The sequence below is a fragment of the Ambystoma mexicanum genome, chromosome 1q (genome assembly GCF_040938575.1).
Source record: "Ambystoma mexicanum isolate Mex_15411 chromosome 1q, UKY_AmexF1_1, whole genome shotgun sequence".
NCBI lineage: Eukaryota > Metazoa > Chordata > Amphibia > Caudata > Ambystomatidae > Ambystoma > Ambystoma mexicanum.
The window spans coordinates 1,371,533,528-1,371,561,272 of NC_090922.1; the positions used below are offsets into that span (position 1 = coordinate 1,371,533,528).

Genomic DNA, 27,745 nt, shown 5'->3' on the forward strand with positions numbered 1-27,745 from the left:
TTGTCCCTCCGGTGCCTACTCGTGACATCACCTGGCTTAAGGCTGGGCCTTCCATCCACTGTACCTTGCTGCTTGCAGCTATGTTCACCACTTTTTATTTTTCAAGCGGAGTATCTTCTCTCCTCAGACAGTTCATTAAAAGCCAACATTGATAAAATAGTGTTGGCTTTGTATAGGTGAATGCTGGGCACTGCCACCATGTTTAAAGCCAGACGTGTTTGCCACACAACACTTTTGTTTGTGTTGTATTGATTTTCAAGGTTAGACCTGTTTTGCTACCCTGTTGCATACTTTTTACACTCCTGCTCCGGCCAATCATTTTTATTCTGACATTTTAATTTACACTTGTATTATTAAAAAAAACAGTGATTAATGTATGTATGCACTCTGACAATAAAGGGAGCCGTTTTGTCTTTACAGGTGTAACTTGTCTCTCTCATAGAGGAGAGAATTAACAATAGGGTGCCATAGCCAGCTGTATCAATTGTCCAGGGGGGGAAAGTTCAAGTTGCCTGCTACTAGCCAGGCATAAAGTCACTTGCCACCTCAATTCCCCACATACACAGAGCACACCATTTCTTATTTGCCAAGAAGCCTTTATCACTAGCCAGTGGCTAGGGGCGATTTCACATTGTGAGGCCTGAATTGCCTCAAAGGTATCACAGATAAGAATTGCATGGGTATTACTCTGGTGGGTTAATGCGGAGACGTTTCTTGTGTAAGTCAGAGGTGCCTCAGAATAATCAGGGACTTTACCTGTATGGCCAACTAGAACACTCATACCCCATCCACAACCAAGACTCCATCTGTCCCTTGTGTCCACATATTTCGAGGAATTGTATTAATGTTTTACTGCAGTCAGAATTGTGTACATGTTTCAGTTATGCCGTCACTCCACCTTTAAACCTATTTAACTTTTTTTATTTATAGGATTCTTTGGGAAAGATGCATCATTCAACACCAGTGATAAGATATCAGCAGACCGATACATTCAGGAAAGAGGCTGGGTGTTCTGATAAAAAACACCCTCCTGTGAAAACAAGAAGCTATGAACAGCCCACAGTAGCCTCCAAATCCCGATCCCCTTCGCCATACACGAAAAGACGTATGTGCGAGCTTTCGGATGACGCCAGACAAAGACTGTCTCACTTGAATCTGGGGCCATACGAGTTCAAAAAAGAAACGGACACCAAACCTCCATTTGTAGTAAGACATGTATGTGTTACTGTCACAATGTTGGTATCATTGCGTATGTTTGATATCATTGACTGCTGTTTGAGAGATTTTTCTTCGGCATTATTTCTAGGGCCCAGATATATTGCCATAATGGGTTTACAGGATGTTTCCACTTAGTTATCCTGACTCTCTAAGTGATAAATGCGAGGGAAGTCAAGGGCACTGTTCGGGAGAAAGGTTGTTTGAAAGGTTCAGTAAACACATTTGATAAGGAGAATTAAATGAATGTCCTCACAATAGATATATAAAAGTATATTCTTTATCGTAAAGTTGTTCAAAACTAACAACTGAGAATATGTTATTTAAATAACTTCAGAATATTATCAATATTATAACATGTGGCCACAAACGGTCATAATATTCACACAAGTTATCATAGTTTAACTGGACCTTTAGTGAGGCATAAAGCAACGTTACACATTTAAAGTTGCAGGCCACTAGCCATGCATAAACAGTTACCTCTCCAGTTCTCCCCATACACATAGCACACCATTTCTCATTCACCAACAGCCCGCTATCATTTGCCAGTGTTGGCCCATAGAAATTAACTGGTTGATGCAAGTCACCGAAGGTAGAAAGAGAACTGCACATGGTGCGTGCCCCTATCAGGGGTAATCCTTCCAAGCTGCATGCTGCACCGACGGCACAGGGGACACCACTGGCAACCATTCAGTTGAAAGACTCCCCTTTTTAGTGTTTGTTCTCCCTTTAGGGGTGCTTGTACTTGATGCACTGGAAATGGACGTTGAAACAAGAATAACACCTGTTTGCGCCTGCTCCATTCGGCTCAGACTAACCAGCAGGCCTCGCCATGGCTCCTCTATATTCAGGATTACTGATATTGTTAAGACATTGAGGAGGTACTCCTGTCCCTAATATTCTACCCCAAATTAAATACTTAGGCATTGTGTTTTCCCACCTCCTATAGATCTAATGCACAGTTTCTTAAATTGTAGGTCTTCAGTCAACAATGCTCTTGCATGTATGATTACGTTTGTAAAACGCAGGCTGATTTGAGTTTTATAGTAAACCCACTTGACTGATCTTTCTGGTCTAGCCATTGTGGCCATGAATCCTACTGATTATTAAATATTTCACATTCCCTAACCCAACAGGTGTTGGAAGGGATTTGCTAAATTGCCCAGAAGGAAATTGCTGTATCAATAATCACATGCCCAGTTGAGCTTATTTGCTTAATATCCTCACTGCTTACGTGCAATTGCCGGATCAAGTTGGTATAATGCCGTTCAATGTTACTTTGCTTCCACCTCTTCTGCACTACATATTGGCCAACTATAATATATCCTTGAGGAGGGACTCCTGTCCCTAATATTCTACCCCAAATTAAATACTTGGGCATTGTGTTTTCCCACCTCCTATAGATCTGATGCAGTTTCTTAAATTGTAGGTCTTCAGTCAACAATGCTCCTTGCATGTATGATTACATTTGTAAAACGCAGGCTGATTTGAGTTTTATAATAAACCCACTTGACTGATCTTTCTGGTCTAGCCATTGTGGCCATGAATCCTACTGATTATTAAATATTTCACATTCCCTAACCCAACAGGTGTTGGAAGGGATTTGCTAAATTGCCCAGAAGGAAATTGCTGTATCAATAATCACATGCCCAGTTGAGCTTATTTGCTTAATATCCTCACTGCTTATGTGCAATTGCCAGATCAAGTTGGTATAATGCCGTTCAATGTTACTTTGCTTCCACCTCTTCTGCACTACATATTGGCCAACTATAATATATCCTAGCAGATCTGAGTAGCAAACAGGGAAAATGTTTGTTCCTCTGTGATTTTAATAGTCACCTAGAGAACATCTCATCCATTCAGCAGGGCCTTTACAGAATTGACATATTTGTCCTCCTGCCATTTCTTTAGGATCCACTCACATCCATGGTTATTCTCTACAGAACATTGCAAGTAGGGGGTTGCTTATCCAAACCTTCTCAACCACTACCCATTTCCTTGACTGCCCATTTTCTCATGTCGTTCAATAGATCACCCTTCCAGGCCAACATCCTCCCTTGGTTGCATTTTTAAGTGCCATGTAATTTTATCATTTGCTAGATAATGACTACATGTCACTTAAATCTGAGGAATTGGTTCCAAAATATAATACTACAACACTTGCATTGTATTCTGTAGCCCCAGTAGAAACATACAGAATCAAAAGGGAGAGCGAGCCCCTTAGTTCTGTGGCACAGTAAAAATAAAATCTCTAAAAGCAGGGCCTAAGAAACGTAAGTGATGTAAATACTATCTTGAGGTGAATAATGCACACTCTGAATCAGATTTGATACAATATCGTCAAGCCTTATTTGGGGTTTAACATTTTTGTACTACCAGAATCTTATTTAAAGCACTACAGGACCTTTCAACCTCTTACCACCACTAGGTTTATGAATCTGTCTGCCATACTGTGTAATGATACACAGAACAGATCTCCTTTCTTCAATGATGCAGAGGAGGAGATGCCCATAATTATCAGAAATCTGACTCCCAGGTTCTGTTTTTTTTTTTAAATATAATGGTTCCTAGTACTGAAGTTGACACTAGGCTTTGAAGCCTTCCAATTCCCCAGCATATCCTATTCCAACATAGATCTTTCAGGATTTTAGGATTTTCCAAAACATGTGTCCCTATCCTGACTAAGATAACACATTTTCCTTTGGAGAGAATGTTTTTCCTGACTGTCTTGAGCATGCCTGGGGTCAATTTTCTGCTCTTGAAAACCTCCCCAGTGATAGTGCGATAGCTAATCTTTTAATGATATCTAAACTCATTGCAGCTCATTTTCATATACGTAAATTACCCAGAGGGGATTGCTTACAATTTGCATTTACATGCAAAAAGGACCACTCTGGACAATTTACATCATTTGTACTGCAAAGTGCAAAAGGGAGGTGGAAAATGGCGGTGGAAGACCTTTACGCCTCCCCTTTTCACTCTACAGTGCAAAATGAGTAAATGGTGCCACCCCTTCACATGTGCAGGCATTGCTTACAATGGATTGCTATGGATTCCCCCTGCTTTTTGCTGGTGTAAATACAAGGCGTAATCCATAGGAATTGATTGGTTTTACGTCAGCATGAAAATGTGACGCTAACCTAAAACCATGGGGATTTTGAAGGCGGAGGAGAAAAGGGAGGGGGAAACATAACTCCCATTCTGCCACCACCATCAAAAAAACAAAATTCCCTCAGAGTCTGGATGGAGGTGTTGGGACAGGCATAACACTGTATGCCTGTCTTTGACAGCCTCATTTACTCTCCGATGACTTGGAAAGTGAGTGCCTTTTGTCACTGCTTAGTTTTAGAATGGGGCCAGTATGCACCTTCATCCCTCTGTGTGCCCAGCCCCACACCCACCCTCGCCTGTGTGTAACCAACCACCGCTGATATGTATTTTTGCCATGCTGGAATTCAGATGGCTCAAGCCGTGCAGTCAGTAGCCATGCTGGATGTACATAGCAAAATGTATTTATGCGGTGAGCATATATTGACAGTAATGAACAGAATTTCACGTTCAGTTTGAATGTCTGGGCTGTAAGCCAGACTAATCTATTGTTTTGGAACAAATGGGTACACTACAATCCTAATATCTGTGCTGCACTCCAAGGGTCTGGTATGTGTTCCAATTTTTCCATTTGTTTAAGTAAATAGTTCGGAATGTTCCCTTTAACCATAACAAAGTCCTAGAAGACTACAATGGACTACAAGGCTTCCGTGATAGGCAAGATTTAAGGGAGATTGTTGACTAGTGGGGTTTTGCGATAATTCAGCTTGATGCCGTTGGCATTGAGCAGTTAGCTTCTGGCTACAGAGATTAGTTAGCTTGAAGCTATGGAACATCTTGCTGTTGGCATAGTGCTGTTGGGGAGTCGTTGCCCTCCAGCCTTGGATTACATTCTGCTGCGATTAAAAAGCTGTCCTCTGTTGAGGGCAGTCGGAAAGCTGTTTGTGATTCTGGATGAGGCAAGGCTGGATAGAGGCAGGCAGACAGGCAGAGCTCTAGGACCTGGAAGCAAGCTGGAACCACTCTCTCCATGAAAGCCTATGGAGAGGGGAGGGGAGATCTTCCCTCCATTTTTCTGCTTGGAATCTGAAATTGCATTTTTGTGCTTCTGAGACTCAAATGGCTTTTCTTTTTGCTTTTCGAGAATAACTACTATTTGTGACTGAGCTGCATAGAGAAGAACACCTACGTATGGCAATCGGCTCACCGCCTATGGACATATTTTCATCATCATTGGCTGCTGTTTGCATTACGGTCAATTCCAATTGACACTCTTCTAAGGCATTCTTACCTTTTTCTTGCTTTTTGCTAAGAGACCATGGTGATTTTGATAGGTCTAGCATTAGCATTAAGCTCTCATCTCCCTACCCTCTGAGGCCAGTAGTGAGTATGAGGGCCTGGTTTACCCATCTTTAGTATCACTGGGAAAGAAGAGCAGTATTGAGAAGGCGGCTCATTTCATGAGGGTTCCTAGTGAGATTTAATGAGGTCAGTTACTTTTAAAGTAGCTATTATGCTTCTGAGATGGGTGATTGGTCTTGAGTAGACTTGGTGGCAATGACAACTGTATATTCATTTATAACTTTTTGCATATTGAGTGTTATGTGCAGTTATAATAATGGTGGCAATGTTTCATTATTACTTATTTCTCATAATAAAATGATTTACACTATAGAGGAGAGTGTAAGAGCATTTGTTGTGTGTTCATTATTGAGAATTAAGTCTGAAGCATTTATTCATATGTATTAAGTCTGCGGCATATATCAGAAGTACTGTAAATTGTCATACTGTATGAGGTACGTGTTTTGATAAGAAAGGGGTTAGTAGAGGTTTTGAGCAGTGGACCATCAATAAATTACATGACATTAGTAAATCAGTCCTGTGTGGATGCGTGAGGGTGGATACCCATTTGCAGGGGTTTGTTGCCCACTCTCTCTATTCTAATGCATAGTGACGGGTATGTGCTTTTCTCTACCTCTATTCCTACTACAGCTCTTACAACTGGTGTCTACAACACTCCTCTTGGGATGGAGGAAAGGCTCTGTGAGGTAGAGGTGATAAGAATCATGTCACTACCTCCCAGTTGCTGTATTGCTGCATAGCACTTGGATGTGAGAAGAGCTTCTGTGAGCATTATTATTTTGGGGGGGGAGTGATTTTTCTTTTCTCTTTCTGTTGTATCCCCTCCTAAAGGGCATATTTTCTAATTTGATTGTATTTATTGTTTATAATATTGCCTTCTACTCCATGCTTGGTGTTGACAACAGGTTGTTGAACAGGACATAGAATTCAGTAAGCACTTCTTGGCACCTACCCATACAGAGCCTGCATGAGTCATTGTCTTGGGACCTTCAATCTGGTGAGTGCCTTAGTAGGTATCAACCCCATATTGCTGAGAACCTGTTAAGGGTCTGGTACCACAGGCCATTGAAGACTTTGTGAAGGGATAGAAGACTTCACATCCTAGCAGTAAGAGCATCCTGGGCCGGATTCAGTCCCCGATTCGGCAATTTGTATAGCGCCTCCAGGTCAATGAAGAGCTGATAGAGTAGTAAATATTGCTTGGGGGCACTCCATATGTGTTTAGCTAGTATAGTTTATGTGGTGTGTAGCTGCATTCTAATGCTAGGCATGGTGCGCTGGTTGTGTGAGGTCAGAATGTGTGCAGCAAGGCCGTTGACCTCGTTGTTTTCTGGCGGTGGCGGTGGTGGAGCTTGGGTATGAGATTATGTGTGCAGCCAGACTGTTTTTTTTTTTGTGGGGTATAGCTGCGTTCTAAAGACTGCTGAGATGTTCATGGAGGTCTGTAGGCATGTGTGTAGCTAGGCTGAAATTGATTGAGGAGTTATATCTGCCGGTATTCAGGTCGGCACCTCAGATGCTAAAGGCCTTTCCACCGACTGTTGAGTTCAATCCTGTTCCTGCTTCAGCACTGTCCAGATCCGCTAGTCCTTTAAGAAGGTTGAGTCGAGCTCTCCATTCAAGGCAATTTCATGTATTGATGTCCAAAACTATGCACACCCTGGATTTTCTGACTCCCGATAAAACCTTCCACTTCATGTCTCTTTTGTAAGGATGTCTTCCTCCACTCCAGTTAAACCACTTTGGAGATAAAACATCTCTTATTTCCTAAATCGGTGGACTCAAAATATGAAACTCCTAATGACATACCCTTCGTCGTTGGGGTGGGGGGTAACCTTCCAGCCCAATTTGTAGTGGTGTTGGCAGCCCTTAGGAAAGCCAAAGGAATTACAGAATCCAATTTCAGTCCTTGACAAGTACTCAAAGTCTTGGAAGTTTCAGGGCAAGAAAATGTACCACAATCCCATGCTAGCACTCAGACAAAAGAATGGTGCATTTCTTCTAGCTGGGGATGATATTCAAAATTTGGATTTTTAGAAAGATGTGCCGTTTTCCTCCCTCCTGAGTAACAGAAGGAGTTTTCTTCTGGTTAGTTGAGTTTAATGAAGCAGCATTACAACAGCTACAGGTTGATTAAAGCCCCCAATGAGATTGCGTCCATAGAGTAACTTCTTCAGTCAGTATGTAGACATGCTAACATAGAGACTTCCTCCCTCATTCTGACATCCATGGTAAGGGGATGGATCTTCCTGTTGACGGGTAAACCTTATTTTCCCTGTCCACCGATGAGACCCTTCATACTTGTAAAACAAACACCATTAGTGCCAAATCTTTAAGCACCTCTTCTGCACTCTTTAAATCCCGGTTTGATTCCTCTGCTACGTTTAAGGCCTTTAAAGGAAGTCAATTGCCTAAAAGCATGTTAGGTAAGATTTTAACCATAGAGCTAAATCTTCCTGACCTGTGTCAACCGCAGAACATTTATCTAAACTAGTGGATTATTTTTCTTTATACCTCAGTGAGTGGGAAACTTTTTCCACACTCGCAGAATGTTTTACTCTTTTTATGGGTGTCATTTGTAAGACTCTCTAAGGTGTCTTTTTAATGTTATCCTGTGACAACTTTTGGCTCAAACTTCCTGTTTTTGCTGGGTTGCCCTTTGGGCTGCCTCTTTTAACTTTCTCTGACCTTTGTGAGAACTACAGTTTCCAAAGATAGAAAGGATATTTTATCCTCTCTAAACTGTATTTAAGTGAGACCAGCACACCCCACCTTATGTGGAGTGTTGGGAGATGCAATGTATCCCCTTTCTCGTTTTAACTGTAACATTTCTGTCACAGGGACAAGCTTAACTTTAATGGCTGGTAGTACTGAACCTTTTTACTAATTCGGTGCACCTTTACCACTTGCTATTTGCACAGCCCCAGTAAAGGCACCCATGGGTGCTCATTTTACCAAAATGGCTCCTCTTTGTTTTAGTGTACCATTTTATCGTCCTTGTCTTTTGTTGTTCCTTCTCCTGACATCCAGGGCAGGAAACTCCTTTGTGTTAACTTATCATCAGCGGGAATCCTGTGGTTTCCCCGCCCAGGCTCCAGTGTATCTGTGAAGGCAGGAAGGGAGGGATGAGTCCAAAACTCTGCAGCCTTTTGTCTTCCAGCCCGACCATGAGAATCAAGTTCAAACTGGAAGGCTGGCTGTCCAGAAAGGACTGCCAGCCCCTAAATTTGAATGTTGCATGGCTGTTGGCTGGGTTCCTGCATAAAAGTCTGAACCTTGAAGCTGAAACCGAAGAGGAAGATGGAGAAACCGCAGCTGAGAAGATTTCCAGCTGAGGCCCTTCCTTCCAATTGACCTTGGGACTCCGAAAACGACGACCACGACCCAGAGCCTAGTGAAACACATTAGACTCGAGGAGGCCTGCATTTTGAGCCATCCCACGTTGTGCTGCGACCTTGCAGGGCTGCAATACTCCATTACCCTACAACCTCAAGCCATTGTGCGGTGCACAGTCTTCCTAATTCCGAATCTTGCTGAAACTTTGTGGGCATCCTGCTAGATCTACAGAGATGTGAATCGAGTGTGTAGACTCCCCTCATCAGAGAGCTGGACATTGCAAACGAAGAGCGTCTGACCAGCGATATTTTGTAGTATGTGCTCCTGAATAGGCTCCAAATCCACAGAGACGCATCCAGCCACGAGGAAACTCTTGCCTGGAGCCTTACCCTGAGATCCCTGCTGCAAGAGACCTCCCAAAGTCCTGTCTTCTATTTTCTTGACAAAGGAATCCTTCAACCAGGTTTCTGGCTGCAGATCCTGACGTCTTCCTGCTGTAACTCCTCTTCTTTGTTGGCTGTGGTATTTTACCTACCTTAACCCTTTGTGATTTCTGTATAGCTTTGGGGTGTTTTATGTGATGGGGAGGCCACTCATCCAGTTCATCCATGCCCACTGCGGAATCCTCCTAGGTGACCTCTCTAATGTCCCTCGACCCGACCCTCAAGTAACTTTAAAGTGAAGTACTTACATGTTTGAACAGTTTTACTCTGGAATTCTGACTTTGCCTGCTACTGAACCCTATATCGCCCTGCCTACATCTGGCACCTAGACCACTAGAGTCCCTACACTGCCTCTAATTGAACTCATGCTATCGAATAAGGGAAGGTCTGAATAGGAAAAGGGTTCCTCTGCCTTGAACAGAATAACAAGTGTGCAAAAGTTACTTGTAAAAAAAGTTGGTTGGTAACTGTAACTCTGAGAGTGCACAGTTACAAAAGTTCTTACTTACCTTGAATGTGAGTTGCTCTATTATGAAAAGTGTATATATAAGGTTAAGTTACTCACCTGGAATTGGTTGTGCCTCTTCCCTAAAAGTAATGCTGTTGGTTTCACTTTGCTATTCCTGTTATGGGAAATGTATGAGTGACCCCAATTGGGTCTTGCTTCCCCTGAATTGCTGTTAACCTGTACATAACAAGTCTGCCTAGGCCATACTTACCTTTTAGGTGGCTGGTAGCTCCTGACAAAAGTACATAGGTTTTACTTACCTTGAGCATAACTGTGTTATCCTAAAATAAGTTATTGCGTCCCTTCTGTGAATTGAAAAGCAACTGTAATTGAATATTACTTCAAAAGGGTTTACTTACCTTGTGTATAACCTTTATCCTGAAACAAGTTGCTTCCCTTAGCCTGTGAACTGACAAACTGTAATTGAATATTACACTCTAAGGTCCAACTCCCCCAGAATGACTGTTATCTTGAACCCGAGTTCTAGGTGTTTTACTGTTCCTAGAATAAGTGTTGGCTTACTATGTGATTTCTGGCTGAGCGTCACTGTACAAACGGATAGATAGGGTTTACTACCCTGGTATTACTGAAAGTAATCTGAAAGTAACTATTGGTTTTGACTTCCCTGGAACTACTGTTGGGTGTTCCAAATTAGGTTATATACGTTGGTCTGTGTACCTTCAAGCATAGTGTTGGGCTTTTCTACAATGTCTTTATATGATCTTTGATAGTACTTATTTACCCCAAGATTTATCTGGGCCTTCTTGTATTTAAATAACTATTTTTTTTGCAATGCATAATGTTTCGGTGTTCTTTGGACCATTTGTATTACAATTTCTTTGTATTGATTCTACAGCCCTCTCTCCCTCCTAAGATAAGCCTGTGGCTTCTCTGTCTAAGTTACCAAATATTCACGTGGTACAGCCTGATACTAAGAGTGGATTCTTGTACTGTCTCAGTTGACTGGTTTTACTAACCCCTTAGTTGGACTTTAGAAACCGTCCTAAAAACCTCCACCCTATGCATGTTGACTTCTTTGTATCACTTTTTATCAATCATTTATTGTTAATGTAAACCTGTACAGAAATGCAATCGCCTGATTCATGCAAATCTAAAAAACGTTCTATCATGGGGAAGAAAAAGTTACTTGCCTCTAACAATGGTTCTTGAGCATTAGTCTCTTCTTTAGATTCACAATCTTCCTTCTCCTCCTCTGTTACAAGGTAGTAGTAGATTGCACTTTTCTCTTATAGACAGTAATTAGATGTCTGAATTGGCTTAAATATGGGTCTTTGTCTCAGTTCTCATTAGCATGTTCTATACGTTTCTTATTTAGATTGAAAAATCACCTTCAACAGACACCTCTCTTCTCACATGCTCTCCTCCAGAAGGAATGTCTGCAAGCTGGCCTACATACTCTGAAGGTGAGTTTGAATGACGTAGATGCACTATTTTCGAAAAAAAGGTGACCTTTTATGACTGTTTGTGATCTCACTCAGTGCTCCAAATAAGAGATCCCTATTTTTGAAATTTGCGAGTAAATATCATTTCAAGAATAAAAATTAGTGTTCTCTTTTGCAAGAGTAAAACATATGACATCCAGCCAACGTGTGCAAAGAGTTAACAATGTATGGAAATCATTACCGTGCAGCAGCTTTCTGCATTGTGACAGAAAGCAAGTTTCTCTCACAGTTAACACATGGTGCAGTGGCACAAACACCCTCTCACAAATGGAACAGATTCCCTTGCTTATAAAGCAAGGGTACTACATCAGTATAAGCTTTTCAACTCTTCGCTCACACAGAGAAGGTCAGCTTGAGTAGAAACCGTGCAGGCTTCCCCCACACAAATGGAAAAGGCAAATCGGGGCAACCCCAATGCAAGCTTTAGCCAGGCGATTACCACACTTAGAACAGATCAGGAATGTGTCCCTGGAGTAGAAACTACACTCATATAAAAACGGATGTAACATAGCCTTCAGTAGTGCATGCTCCAGTGCTAAACTGCTCACACGATTGTAGGGCACATTCTATTCTAGACTAAACGTGCCCTGTCTGATAGCATTCATTGTATCCACAACGAGCCTTTTTTGATTTCATTGTATCTATAACATGCCTTATTTGATTGCATGCTATCTACAACGTGCCTTATTTGATTTGATTGCATTGTATACACAACGTGCTTCATTTGATTTTATTGCATTGTATCTATAATGTACCTTATTTGATTGCATTGTACCTATAACATGCCTTATTTGATTGCATTGGATCTATAACGTGCCTTATCGACCATCAAACTGCTCGCACACTCCAGGCTAGCCTTGCCTACTTGCCTATCTGTTTGCATTATAACTGTGCACCTTGTTGTAGTGCACATCCCAGTCTAACCGCACCTTATTTGATCACATGCATCCCTAATGTGCCTTTATCTGACCATAAAACTGCTTGCTTTTCAACAGAGTACATCGCAATCCCAATGTGCCTATGCGTTGCCACTCAGTACATAGCAAACCCACTGTGCCTTTGATAAATTTTACCTTATCTGACCATCAACTCACTTGTTTTGCTTCTGAGCACACCACGGCCCTAGCGCACCCTTATGACAATCAAACTGATGAATGGTTCTCGACCACACTGTAACGTGCCTATCTGATAACCAATTGGCCGGAATTGTACACTTATTTCATCTTAGCCGAATATGCCGTACATGACCTGTCCCTGAATGCTCTCGTAGACTCGCGTGCTGCACAGATCCATCTCGTGCCACTTGCCCGACCAGCCACCTCCCACTGCATTTCTATACCTCGCCAGACCACCAGTCTTAGCTCATTGCCCCACTGACAGACCTATCATACCTATACAGCACTATGTACTTACCTCACATAATACGCTACACACCATTACTACTGGGCTTTCTGCTAATTCAATCCATGGTCTCACCTACTACCACCTATTTATCAACCCAGCATAACTTGATATCTAATAACATGCACAAAATGAGACGCACATCGCTAACCATGAGCAACAGGCTCCCTCCAGTAGACAGCATTCCACCATCAGCCTTTTTGCCTTCCTACGTACAACTACTGCCAGAATCACTCCCTCTACTAACACTTCACCGCACAATCCCTACCTGAACTCACCAGCCCTATGGCTTGAACACTTTGCCACCAAACCTACACCTAATGAACCCTGCGCTCTGGATCTTAGGAACTCTAGACTAGGCACTAGATTCCCTTCAGCCCCACCAGCACCCAGACTCACTACTACCTCTAAAACTCATAATACCTCTATCAAATCAGCGAACATCCCGAAGATCATACCCACCAAGTGCATCTTGCACAAGAAACTCACTACCATGACTGATATCAAACACACCCCTGACAAAGCAACCCCCATTAAGGGCGCTTTAATCAACGCTAGGTCACTCCCGGCACATGCTGCGGATATTGCAGACTACATTACAGCCCAAGACCTCTATTTCCTAGCAATTACTGAGACTTGGCTACATGCTGCATCAGGACCTTCTCTCTCTCTCTCTCTCTCGCCATTCCCAACGACCACTCCATCATTAGATGTGATAGAAACTCCAACCATTCAAAAGGCGGTGGTGTCGCCTTCATCTCCAAAACCTCCCTAGGACTCAGATCTATACCAAGTCAGCATATTCCTTCAGCTGAACTGCTGTCCGTCAAGCTCGACGTCTGTTACCCAAACACTCACCCTGCACCTGATCTACAGGCCACCGGGACCAGTATCTACATTCAGAGAAGACATCACTATCCTCGTCTCTACCAATAGCAAGCCCAGCTCCCAAATCTTTCTATTGGGAGACCTCAATCTCGGCTTCCAAGATGCTAAGGACACCAAAGCACTAGATATTGCAAAAACTATAACAGAACTAGCCTTCATCCACCGCATCCACGAATCCACCCACATCAAAGGCAGAATCCTTAATTGGCTCGCAGACCTCCACTGCAGCATTAACATCCTGTCCAATATGCCTTGTGCTTGGTCAGATCATCATCTGATGACCTTCACCATCGAATCTGACAACCAATGTTCCAAGCAGAACATTGCACCGCCTATATGCACTGGAAATAAAAGGTACATAACCAGTGGGAAACTGCTCCCACTGATACTACCTATTCTAAACATCGCCACTGAGTTGTACACCAACCCCACGGCCTTAGTTGATATCTACAACCTAACTATCCTCACGGCTATCAATACCATTGCTCCACTGAAATTACGAAAGTCCAAACCACGTGCACACCTTAACTCCTGGTTTACGCAGACTCTGAGTATTACGTGAGGAAAAAATAAATGCAGAGGCCCTTTGGAAGAGCCTACCAACTGCATCCAACAAAAATAAACTCATGCTAGCATCTCACTCAACTACAAAGAGGCAATTGTCCAAGCCAAAAAAAATACCTACAACAGGATTACCCAAGCCAAATCGAGTACTAAAGAACTGTTTAAGATACTCAAAGAATTGGAATCACCAGCAGCTCCCCCTGACACCTGTGTGAAAGACATCTCATGGTGCTCCAATATTCAAAAAGCATTACTAGATAAAATCGCCATGCTCCGAAACAAAATTGACTCCAAAAAAAGCAACCTGTCACTTGATTCACAACAAAGTATGTCAGTCAGCTCTACAGTCCTCCCAACAGCATGCCCACAAACTATTCAATTTCACCCCCTCACACCCAAATATGGAGAAATCCTAATCCTCAAACTTAAACCATCTAATTGTGAGGAAGACACCTGCCCAGCCTCTATCAAAGTGGCACCGAAAGAACCAGCACCATTCATCTAATAAATGCCTCCTTCAACACTGGCATCGTGCCCAACAATTTCAAAGACGCTTGAGTTCTCCCTTTAGTGAAGAAGCCATCGCTAGACACGAGCATTCCCACTAAATGGGCCCATCACCACAGTACCCTTTTTGCTGAAAATCCTGGACAGAGCAGCTTACCTGCAGATCCAAGATCACCTACAATCAAATAACCTCCTCGGCCTCAGCCAATAAGGCTTCAGACCTAGGCATGGGACCGAAATGTCCTTGATCGGTCTGAAAACACAAATTGAAGACTTAAAAGATAATGGCAAGCTGGCCCTCCTACTCCCACTTGACCGATCGGCTGCATTTGATTTGGTCGATCATCAAATACTATGCAACAACCTTATCTCCTCAGCTCACTTTTCTGACAATTCCACCATGTGGATTAGATCTTTCCTTGAGAACAAATCAATGAGCGTCCTTTCCCCCGTCGGCTTCCGCCGTACCGGCTCTAGTTCTGTACGGAGTCCCACAGGGATCTTGCATTTCCCCAACACTCTATAATGTGTTTATGAAGCCCCTCTTCGATATCCTCGACCGTTTGGGTGTCATCTACACAAACTATGCAGATGACACCCAAATACTCATTCCCATAACTGGAGACCTCAAAACAGACTCCAAAGTACCGAACAACATTTACCTAGTCATCCAGGCCTGGATGGCTCAACACAGGCTCTGTCTTAATGACGATAAGACAGAACTATTCTTCCTTGGCTCACAACCCAGACTTAACAAGCTAGATCCAGACTTTGGCTCCTTCACCATCGATGGTAACACCATTAAGGTATCCAGTGATGCTAAAACCCTTGCTATATACCTTGACTCCACCCTATGATTAACGAGACAAACCAACGGCATAATCTCCTCAGCGGCGTACACATGCAAACGTATCACTGCCTGCTGACCTTTCCTAACCGCCGACAATTGCACCACCTTAGCCAGAACTCTTGTTCTGTCGAAACTCGACTATTGCAACACGCTCTACTTGGGGACCTGCCAACGAAACACAAACAAACTACAAGTTATTCAAAACAATGCCATTAGAGCAGCGCTGACTATTCCTTGAACTCATCACATCTCTGACACTAGACGTACTTTACATTGGCTATAGGTCAACCAAAGAATCGCTCTCAAATCATTGTCACTTACGCACAAATGCCTTGCAAACCATGCTCCAAGCTACCTGTCAAACCTATTCACACTAAAACCTCTGACCGACCCTGTAGAGTGACCCAAGCACACTGCCTCACGATACCTAGTTTCAAACTTCAGAAGGTTGGGGGCAGCAGCTTCCCTGTGCTTGTTGCTTGTTCACTCAGAACTGAACCTTCCTTCCATGCCAAAATTTAGCTTACAGCACATGACCATTAGTTACCAAGACTGTGCCCATCCAACCCCCGCAACTATGTAAATACGCCTACCTGCAACACATTTTGCCCAATGCTCCTGTGCTACATGTAAGTCTATACCTTCTCTCCTGGATACAATGTATTTGGTTATGTTTACATCCTCATCCCTGCTTACCATTGTAACTCTGCAATATGTAACATCGTAACATGTAACATTGTATAAATATATGTAACTGTAAACTTAATAAAAGCGCCCAGATGCCCTTGGCGCGCTTAACAAAAAAATAAAATACAAATAATACATAAAAGGTATACCATGGACCTCTGTAGATCATGCTTTCCTCACATGGAATAGGAACGTTGTGAGCCTCAACAATACAAAATTACCACACTTGAAACAGGTAAATTGTGGGTCACAACAGGATAATTATCACTTATATGGAGAAAGAACTGCATGGCAGGGAACAGTGCAAGCACCTCCACGCTGAAGAGGTAAATTAAACACTATGCTTTAAATACACAAGACCTTATTTAGAACACCCAACAGTATTTCTAGGTAAGTCAGACCTTTGTACACACATTCAGTATAGGGCACACCTATTCTTGGGGAGTAAAACCATAAGTTACTTTCAGATTACTTTACAGTAATTCAAAGGTAGTAAACCCTAGCAGTTGTACAGTGACGCTTAGCAAGAAATCACTTAGTAAGCCAACTGGACACTATACCTTTTGTGAATAGTGAAACACTTATTCTAGGTATAGTAAAAACATATAATGTCTTTTGTGATAACCCACAGTTATACTAGGTGAGTAAAACCTAAGGATGTAATATTATATTACAGGTGCTTTTGAGATCAGTAAAACACAGATTGAGATGAGCAATAACTCTTGTAACTTGTTTTAGGATGGCAAACAGATACCTCTACACTTTTTAAAGGCGCTATCAGCAACTTAAAGCCAGGTATAAACCTCAGACTGTTTTTGTGTCTTCTAAACAGACCAGGGAATGCAGTACCCACTGTTACACTTTATGAATGACTCAAGGTTATTCCAGGTGGGTAAAACTTAATGCAGACTTATACTGGACAGACTACCAGCAAGTCACAGTAAGCAAGACCCAGTTTGGAATTGTATGCACCTATTCTATGAAAGAAATGGGAAAGAGGCCCAGCCAATTTACAGGTGAGTAAAATAACCCTACATCTACTTTCTATTAGAATGGCGAAACAGTTTCTAAGGAAGGAAAGAAAGATGTTAGATATACTTTCCAGAATGGCAGAATATTTCTAAGGTACTTAATAACTTTTGTAACTGTTCACCAACAAACTTCTTTTACAAGTAAGTAACATTTTAACGCTTGTTATTTTTTTCAAGGCAGGTCCCTTTACTTATCCAGTCCTTCCCTTATTCTATAGCTTGAGTTCCCTCAGAGGCAGTAGATAGACCTTAGTGGTCTAGGTGCCAGCTGTAGGCAGGGTGCCATAGGGTTCGGTTGACAGCAAAGTCTGAGTTCCTGAGGAAGACTGTTCAAACAAGTAAGCATTTCAAATGCGTGGACCCCTTTGCTCATGGAATACCAGAGGCCATGCCCATTTATTTGAGCAGTCTAATCCAGACTTAGAAGAATTTCTAATCATATGCTTCCAAGAGACCTGGTTAACAGCCACTCCATGCTGTGATGGGTTTCTCACTTTTCTAAATCCTGCGATACAGAAGAAACAAGGGATGCCCTCATTGGGCCTAATGACAATGATCCATATTGACCCGGATTGTTCCATAAAGGAAACACAGAATGTAAATCCATGGGTACAATACACTATTGTAACAATACGACAGGAGGCCGCCCTCGGGCAAATAAAGGCGACAGGTCATTGCAGACAGATCGCAATATTTAACGTATACTGGAACCCGCTGCCTGTAACTATGATTATTTTCTGGGTGCTGTATTGATGATTTAGCCTGCAAGAACCAAAAAATTGAATTTATCATCTGCAGGGACTTAAATATTCATCTTCTGACTAAGACCGGTGAAGAGAGAGAGAAAGATCACTTGTCCCAAAGCTCAAGGCAATGGCGGAAGGAAATAAACATTTGCAACTTGATATTGGTCAATAAATCCACCAAAGAATGAGCTATAAGTATTCCCTCTTGGACGCGAGGCAATTCAACAGCAACTATTGATTATATATAGCTGCCAAGTGAGCTAAACAAGGGAATGATGAGAATCAATATCATACCAACAATCAAAAGTGACCATAATATGCTATTAATGTAAGGCACAGACATAACACACCAGCGAAAGATTACAGTCTCAACAGCACTTGAACTCAATAGCAACGCAACACGATTAAGGATTAATGCAAACCAACTTAATACAATTCCGAACACATTTCGTGACGGAATGCTAAAAACAAAAAGAAAAGCTGAACTACGGATGGCTTCTGCTGCCATACATAAAGCCGAGCTCGACTGGGAAGCCAAAGATGCATAATCATCCATCCAACGACGAACTGGCACAGAAAAAAAGCTCTAAAAATAACTATTTGCAGCTTGGCCAAAAATATAATACTGCAGACAAAGAAAAGATAGGAACAGCCAGACAGGCATATAGACATTGGAAAAAAACGCATGTGCGAACACTGCTGCAACTGGATGCTGAGAAGATGTTAGCTAAACTCAAGAATACAAATTCGAGAGAATTATGGAACCTCCTTAACAATAACTGACTATACCAAGATCGGCTGGTGTCGAATGTGCCTGAAGAAATTTGGCTCAATCATTATGCCATGCTACATAAGAAACGTGCATCGGAAGAAGAACCGACAGACCTTACAACTGTAAAAGAATGGACCCTAGATTGGGATAAGCTTGATTTTATCGAAATCATAGCAAAACTTAATCCATCATGAGCACCCGGCCCCGATGGTCTGTCAAATGCCATTATGAAACAAACACCTGACATATGGGCAGATTTACTAGATCAACTGTTGGTCAAGGTAATCTAAATCAGATTCCGAGATCTTGGAGAAATGCAACATTGATCCTGATATATAAACACAGACCTAGAGAGGATCCAGCTCACATCTTTGCATCTTATCTTTTAAAGCATCTAAAAGAATGGGAAAACCAAAACAGATTTGCGACAAGACAAACAGGCTTTACTCCGAATGTCACCACTAACATCAATCTGGTGCCACAGTGCGTATTATATTTGTCGATCTCAACATAGCCTTTGACTCGATAAACCAATCAAAACTATGGATGAAATTAAGGTCTTGGAATTGCCCAACAGCGATTACAGAGCTGATCAACTTGCTGTATTCGAATACGTCTATTAACATCAGACTTGCAAAAGATGGCACCATGAGTGCCTCGATAACGACATCGAACGGCTGAAAACAGAGCTGCCCGCTGGCTGCAACAATGTACAACCTTGATACGGCCAACTTTGAAAACCATCTCAAGGATGAGGCACTGAACCCTCAAAGTTAATTCGATCCCAATACCAGCAATGATGTATACAGACGACATTTACTGGATAAAACAATGTCGGCCTAAAAGTTAGCATACGTAAAATGGGTGAATACATGGACACTAATGAACTACGAATAAAGAAGAAAAGAGCTCATACACTATGTGTAGAAGTGAAACTGCTAGAAGAAGTATCTACTTTCAAATATTTGGGTATACTCCTTAACCAATCAAAGAACAAAAAGGAATGGACAGTTGCAGTTGAAAGCAAAATGCAATTACTGGCAAGACAAGGCTGTCTCCTGCATAAAAAAAAAGATGGGGAAATTCTCCTGAAAGCCAATCGTGACATTCTACAGACAAAATGTTATCCCCAGAACCACCTTTGGCAGTGAGTCCATGATAAATGCAGGAACAGTGAATTGCCAAAAAATAGAAGCCCTGTTTTGGAGGATAATCTTGCGCCTACCGCGCAATTATCCAATATCCAGAATTAGACATGAAATGGCAACACAGTCAATGGCCTCGATAGTCCGGTGGAAACAGTTTGACATTTTAAGGACAATCTTAGCTGATGAAACAACACCAGCTATTCAAATATTTCGTTCCACCAATAAGTCTATGAATAATGCCATTCTGGAATCTTGGATGAAAGCATTAAAAGACCAACTAACCATATGTCATGACCGCTGCCTCCAAGGAGTCAGATCCAGCCCAACATCCTGGGAAGCAGGGTCACAACTTCCATTCCAGGCACCAGCCGGTCCCCACAGGGGCCTTTTGGACCTTGTCCTGGCGCCAGTGGCGCCAGGCTCATAAGGGAACCCAGTCCCGGCACAGGAAGCGCCGGGCTCATATTGAGAGGAATGGTGCTTGGGTGGACCTACCTGCTGCAGACCATGCTGCTCACTTACCTGTAGGATGAGATCCTCATCCATTCCTGGCTGGAACTACTTTACCTTCTGGGTGTGGCCAGCACCACTCCCTGGGACTGGATACTGGAACTATCCTGAGAGCTGGAACTTCTTTCTTGCCTGGGCAAGGCTGTGGAAGGAGACATCTAAGCACTCCAATGGCTTATTTAAACCACACCCGATCAGTGCAACGTGCTTCGCGTTATTCTGCACTAGCAGCAGGACGCTCACCGTGTCGGCTCCAGAGAATCTTCAGCTTCAGCATCTGTGAACAATAATTCTTTATCTTACCTCCCGGAAAACCAGTCTTCAGTCTTCAGCAGCGTCTGAAAGAGAACAAGGACACCAGGTTAGGACAAGGCAAAACCAGCGCTGCACTTACCTCGTCCATCGGTGCATCCCGAGGCCGCGTGCCGCACTCTTCATACTCCGACAACCCTGCGGAAACAAAGGACATTGGTTAGTGAACCTCCGTGATATTTGGCTTACCTGTGCTACTTACGCCTCGATCTCCGCCAAGCGCTGTTCAACCGCACCTGCAAAAACAAGAAGGACATCATTGGGGCACAGTACGCCATCACTACTCGCGTGTCTTCTATTCCGGCACGTACCTCGGCGTCCATCTCCAACGCCGGCTGCTACGGCTACCTGAAAAAGGGAAAAGAGACATTAAGAAGTGCATTTAACTTCGAACAACATTCTTTTACTTACGTGCCTCCACGAGCTCCGGCATTCTTCTCGCTTACCGTATCTGCATACCGGACCTGCAAAGGCAAGAGACATTTAAAGGGACATATAAATAAGACTCCATATTCAAGCATTTACCATTCGTGCGGTTAACGACGGCCTTGCTCCCCGATTCCATCCTCTGCAATCAAGAGGCTGGGTTATGAACCAGTGAAGCAACTGGCATTAGCGCCCCTGCACAGACGCAGGATGGAGAGCTCCGCTTTCACCTATCTAAGGTGAGCACATTCCGCCCACAAGAAACGTGGGGAGGCCAGAAAGGGGAAAGTCAGATTGGCCAATCAGACATACATTAACCCTTTGTTCTCCTACTTGCAGACACCTCACCCTCCGGGTCAAAATTACGGTGAGGAGAGGGCCCATCCAGGGTGTTATCAGAGGCCTGCGCGTGACCCTAGAAGACACTGAAATCTCCCAGCCCGGACCTGCGCCTCCGAGGGATTCAGGTGAGCGTTACACCATAGAGGATATATCCATGGAAATGTTGATGCACTGTCCCCAGCATGCCAAAATAAAATTACAACGTAATGACTGGCAGAAAACCATAGAGGACAAAGCTAAATATGTGATGAACATTCATTGTGATAGTGACATCTGAGCAATTAATGAACTTCCCTAATATCTATTTCCGACAGACAAATCCCTGAACATATTTTAAGAACTCATTTGAAAACGCTGCCAACCAGAGAAAGACTTGCAGAAATAAGACAAACCCCGATGACAGAGAATTACTGCAGATTCTGCAAAGATACAGAAATACCGGAAACGTTATCCCATCTAATCATGCTCTGTCCTTCACTAGCACAGGAAAGAAGCCTATTCAGAAGCTTTTTTCAAATCGCGTCCTCACAACTGTCCACAGAAACACGATGGTCATTGATGATGAGCGAACTGGATAATAACTCTATATACACGCTTATGCAATTTCTAAGAAACATTCTTGAATAAAGTCTAGAACATGAGAAATACATTTGACTGTGATTTCTCTTTGAAAAATTTGAAAGATAAACTTACTTGAATTAATGTAATTGACTGTAATTACAAAAGAAAAAGTTTGTCTGCAAACTATAACATTTTAATTAAAAAAAAGTAAGCATTTCATTTTAAAGTTAGTTGAGGATCCAGGGACTTCGGAGAAGACACCCTAGGAGGATTCCAGTGGGCCTGGGTGAACTGGACGGGAGACCTCCCATTCACAGAAAACACCCCAAAACTACACAAACCTCCTAGTTACTTTTGTTATTTTTATTGAACAGGCTAGTCGCCATGAACCAGTTTTGATCTTTTTACAAGTGCACAGCTGTGCACCATTAGATTACTGCTATATTATCTTCTTGAGTACCTTATACTCTGTTCCTCGTGGTACAAGATCTGTTCTTTGTGCCAGCTTCTTTGTTGACTGTTTTCCATGCTTCTCATGTCAGGAATTGTCATGTGAGGAGATGCACCTTCAAGGTAGTCCATCTCTGGAGTTCCGGTCAATGCTTTGTGGGGGTGACCTGGCTAAATCTGGGTTCTGCCAGGACCAAATCCAGACTTCTGTCAGGATATGTCCTGTTGTTGGGCAGAATATGAGGGGCAGCCTGTGCCTGATTGGACAGCCTCCACCTGTTTACTTCTTGCCTATGTCAAATAAATTACTTTTTGTTAACCCCTGTTCCCTAGCAGACACTGCTCACCGATCCTACAATTGAGTTTGGTAAAAGACTTTAATGTAAAACTAGTTTCTGTTTTGTTTTTGATTCTTAGAACCCCTCACCAAAGTAGGTTCTGAAGAGCCAGGGTGGTTGATAGTGCTTCCTTATATATGAAGACCTTTGCAAAATTAGAAAGACACGTTGGCCAGAAAGCTAACATTATGTTGGAACAATACTAGCTTTTTGGCAGACCATCAGCGCCAGCGGAGACCGCAGACAATGTTGTAGCAGCTATTTGTGCATTGTTTTCCCCATGCAGAAGTTAAGGATTTGCTACATGTGTGATCAATTTATGATGCTCAGATGTCACTCAAAAATACAAGGAGATCTGTGATTTTCTAAAAATACAAGCCTCCCGGAGGCATTAACAATTGTTGGCTGGATTGAATTGACTCATAAATGGGATTCATGAAAAAGGTGTTGCAGAAGGTGCACATGTAGTGAGTGAAATTAGTTTAGCCATTTGGTACAAGTGGTAGAGGCTGTGGGGAACAATAACTGGGCTTCAAAGACTTCTGTGGGTGTTTTTGAAGTTGTTTAAAGTGCCATTTATTAAATAACAAAGAATGGCTGGCCACAAGCTGTTGGTGTAGGAGATGTAATAAGAAAGGATCAATGTAAGAATATGGAAAGTTCATTCAAAAACGGAAGAAATAATTAAGCTATAAACCCTGACAGGTGGGGTCATTACCGGGTCAGGTAATGACTGGGGCCGAGTTACAGGCCCGAGCAAAAGCCCAGAAGGGTTTATTGCTACTAGCATCCCAGAATTATTTTTCCCTGGATGGTAATAATTTTATTTCCAAGTTGAGAATGGGCATGTTTGCAGTTCTCCACTTGAGAAAAAAAAAATTGCAAACCAAGATGGCTACAATGGAAAGAGAGAAGGGACTAGGTGTAGTTCCCTTCTGCGCCGGAACACCGAGTGTTTCTGACACTGGTGAGGGACAAGGGAGCAGCAGCTAAATGGGGTGGGGGTGGGTTAAGGATGTAGAAATTGTGGTTGGGTAAAGGGACGCTGGTAGCACTTAACCTTCATCCCCGCAGGGAAGATGAACGCCTCCTGCTTCTGAGGAGGCTCGGAACAGGGACTTTACCATGAAGTAAAGACCCCATTCTGAGCTTCCTGATTGGCTGATAGGCCGCCACGCCGTCCTCCTCCTCCCGCTGGGTTGCTAATGAATTAAATGCAAAGTGAGTGTAGAGTTGAAATGTTTGCTGACTTATTTTTTCCTATTCAAATGTCTCGGGTTGAAGATGAATCATACAGAACTACCATAGTGATTATATGATTATAATGATTCGAGGGAGAAAGATAAACAGTTGGCTGAGGATCAATCTATATAGTGGCCCTAGTCCTGCTTCACACAACTGCTCCCCTTGCGTTTTTATCATCTTCCATGCTTCGGACCAACCTTCTCCGTTTCCTTCATTTATCTCAACTCCTCCCCATTCCTCACCCACCTGGGCACTTGTTTCTTCCTAGCCAATCCTATACATATATTGATATAATTCTCTTAGGATGCATGTGCATTTGGGAGCTGAGCATATGCATATCCATCATTACCCTGGCTAGAATTCTGCATGGGGGACATTTTCTCCAGACAGTTCTTCGCCCCCAGTTGAGTAAATGATGTTATCCTCTTGTCCCAATTGTTGATGCTCTTTGAATCTGTATATATGATTCAGTGTTACAAGCTGTTTAGTGTTAGGGTTGTGGCCTATTTGGCAAATATAAAACTCTGTGGAAATTCTGATATACCCAATATGCGGTTAGGTTTTATGCAAAACATGTTGTAACTCTCACTCATGCTAGTTCTACCATTCCCCTCCCTTGAAGGGATATTACGAAATATTACAATGAGTGGTACCAGACAGCCCATATCAGAATGCAAATGTCCATAGCCCCCGTAGTTAACAATAGGGGTACCCAAGTAATAATCTGTTTTCGCTATTACTAGCATGGTTGTTCTTTGTCAGCCAATCTACTATTCTGGGAGGGGGAGCTGTGTGTGTGTGTGTGTGTGTGTGTGTGTGCGTGTGTTTGTTTGTGTGTTTTGCGTGTGTTTTGCTTTGGCAGGATCCCTTGGGTGTTCCCTCATGTCCTTTGTCTGCCAAAGTGCCTGAATGGGACAAGCTCCCACTGGGGATCAGGCTGTCCTGATTGGCTAGGAGTTAGGGAGAATTCTCATTTCTGTGCTAGTTGCCTTCTACCTCAGAGACCCCCAGCTCTTTTGCTGGACTTTAGGATTTTTAATTTTTCTCATGGAGTGAGTGAGACCTTTTTCTCACTCCCTCAAGTATTTTTCTCTGATTTGAACCCTGTGTTTTATTTTTTTTGCAGTCTGACAAACTCCATATCCATCATCTTTTTGTATTGTGACAACCAGCACCTTCAGTGCAGTGTCACAGGGTTGTCCTTTGTTTTTCTGTCACGGCTTAATTTCCTTCTCTTGGATAAACTACTGTTTCCAAGAGTAGTAAAGTGAAATTGACTTTACATACCTTTTTCTCTTTGTAGACCCAGCACTCCCCATCCTATGTGGAGTGCTGTGGGGTAACTTAGTATCCCCTTTGTCTACCTTCTCATGTAACATTGTTTGTTACCGTTACTACAGTTAATGGCTGGTGGCAGTGGTTTAATTTTCCTACCATTGTGCGTTTTTGCAGCAGACTGAATCCTCCACTGCAGGATTGCACCCATGGGGGCCCATTTTGTCAAAATGGCCCTGGTCTTTTCTTGTTGGTAAGGTCCCGCTATTTCTTGTTTGTAAGGTCCTTCTTGAGATTTACTCTGCGCGACAAACCAGGTTTGGTCCCTTTTGTTAAGTGTCCTGGGCGGGAATCACGGGTGAAGCTCGTCTCTGGCTCCAGTGTGTCTGGGAGGGCAGGAAGCGAGGGAGGTTCCCGAAACACCCTGTTTACAGGAATGCACCCAAAGGTAATTGGCTGGCTGGCTGTCCTTGGAGGACAGCCACCCTGATGTGCGAGTGACAGCTAGGCTGCGAATGAATTGGAGAAACTTGCATAAAAGACATGGGGCCTCATTACGAGTCAGCCGGTCCAGAAATAACGGTGGTGGTAAACCCGCCGCCACTGGTTTTTCCGGACCGGCTGATCTCGAGTTCTGCAGGCGGCAGGTGTCACTCCTGCCAGGTCTGACCTGGCGGGTTTAACACCACCATCCTGCAGGGGGACGTGGAAACACCAGCACCATTACAGCATGGTGCCGGTGTTTCCACTTCCCCATTCCCATGGAGTCCTACAGGGTACAGGTTGTAATGCCCCGGTGATTCCGGGAATCACGGATGCGGAATGGTAATACGTGTCCGGCGGAAACCTGCGGTTTTTCTGGCTCGGTTACTGCCAGACTCGTAATGAGGCCCCAGGTCTTTTGCAAGGAAGGCAGAGTCGACCATGGACAAAGGAACCGAAGAAGAAACTGGAAGAGAAGCTTGCTGCACCCTTCTGGACAGTTGGTTTCCCAGGTGAATCCCTGCTGCAGTGCTGAAGCTCCAATTTTCGCATTAACCAGAGAAGCCCGGAAAGGGCGACTTCTCCCCTTGGGTTGGTGGGACCAACTGACTCCAAGATGAACTTGATTGAAACCCCTCTCCCTGCTGGCTGTACTTCTTTGCAGGGGCTGGAACCTAGTGCCAGGGCAAAGAAACACCAGGACCGAGTGCATTGTCTTTAAGCCGGATACGAGCTCCAGGAAGATCCAAAAGACTCCCTCAAAGCAGGACTACCCAAGCCTGAGCCACCTCAACAGAGTGCTGGACCCCAGAAGCAAGGGAAGCCCATATGGTGTCCAAGAACCTCATGGTGCTATTTGCGAGTAGCTGAAACCACAAAGTTCCGCTGATCTGGAGTAAATCCATTGCTGCCGCCGACCTTCAAACCGTAGTGCAGGAGTCACTAGACGTCCTCCCTCTTGTCACCACGACTGAGGCCCAGGAACAACACGATCTTAAAGACTACAACAGGAACAGAAGCCAGCTGGATCCAGACTCAAGGTACTGTGAACCTAGGGGTACGCACCTCTTCTTGTGTGTAGCTTGCTTGCTCTCACTGGAGACTTGCATTTGCTGCCCTTTGCAGAGTTGCTTGCATCATTGCTTTTCACAAACCTACCAGCTGGTGGCCCAACAGTGATTCTTTTTACAACAAAACTCTTTTAACAACCTCAGTATTGCATTAAGTCTTAAAGTGATATATCACTTTCCACAGTGTCCTAGCAATTGAAGTCCTCTCGGGGTGTAGGAAGTGTGTGTTTGACATCCCGAAAGGGTACCTACTTACTTAATTGAAACTGGAGGACTGTATTTTTGAAGTATATTATTTTTGCCTACTGCCTTTTCTAAAGAAGGCTTATTTTAAAACTGTTAAATTAATAAATAATTATTTTAATAAGAAACCTTGAGGATTAGTGTTATTTGAACACCTGTCACTTGAATCTCTATGTTGTACCTCTACAGCTCACCTTGACCCTTCTTGAGATAAGCCTGGCTGCTCAGTCACTCTACCAACTCGTGTAGTACACGCCTGTATCAAAGGTTGGGTTACCTACTGCCAGGAGGACAAGGCTGGTGTAGTCTCCCACAGGGTTACTACATACAATCTTGCCTAACAATAGCCAAACACCCATTTGTGGAAACTGCTGAGGAAGATTGCAGAGGAGTGTGTGCTGGAACTGGATAAAAGGTGAGGCTCCTGGAGGGTAAATCATGTCGACCACTGGAAGCTGAACAAACCGAAGAAGACGACCAGAGATGCCTGCAGGCCCTTTGCAAAACCGTGAAGCAACCAC

The 27,745-nt window shown here is 43.2% G+C and overlaps 1 protein-coding gene across 5 annotated transcripts in view; it reads left to right on the forward strand.

Annotated features, from left to right (window-relative positions):
* Positions 1-27,745, forward strand: part of SPATA6 (spermatogenesis associated 6) — a 264,385-nt gene that overhangs the window by 38,948 nt on the left and 197,692 nt on the right. For 4 of the 5 annotated variants that reach the window (XM_069642233.1, XM_069642235.1, XM_069642231.1 and 1 more), the window contains exons 2-3: positions 931-1,215; positions 11,249-11,336. In XM_069642233.1, the coding sequence (XP_069498334.1) occupies positions 946-1,215; positions 11,249-11,336 (358 nt within the window). In that variant the 5' untranslated portion in view covers positions 931-945. The remainder of the gene's footprint in view (positions 1-930; positions 1,216-11,248; positions 11,337-27,745) is intronic. The other variant, XM_069642232.1, reaches the window with a different exon arrangement.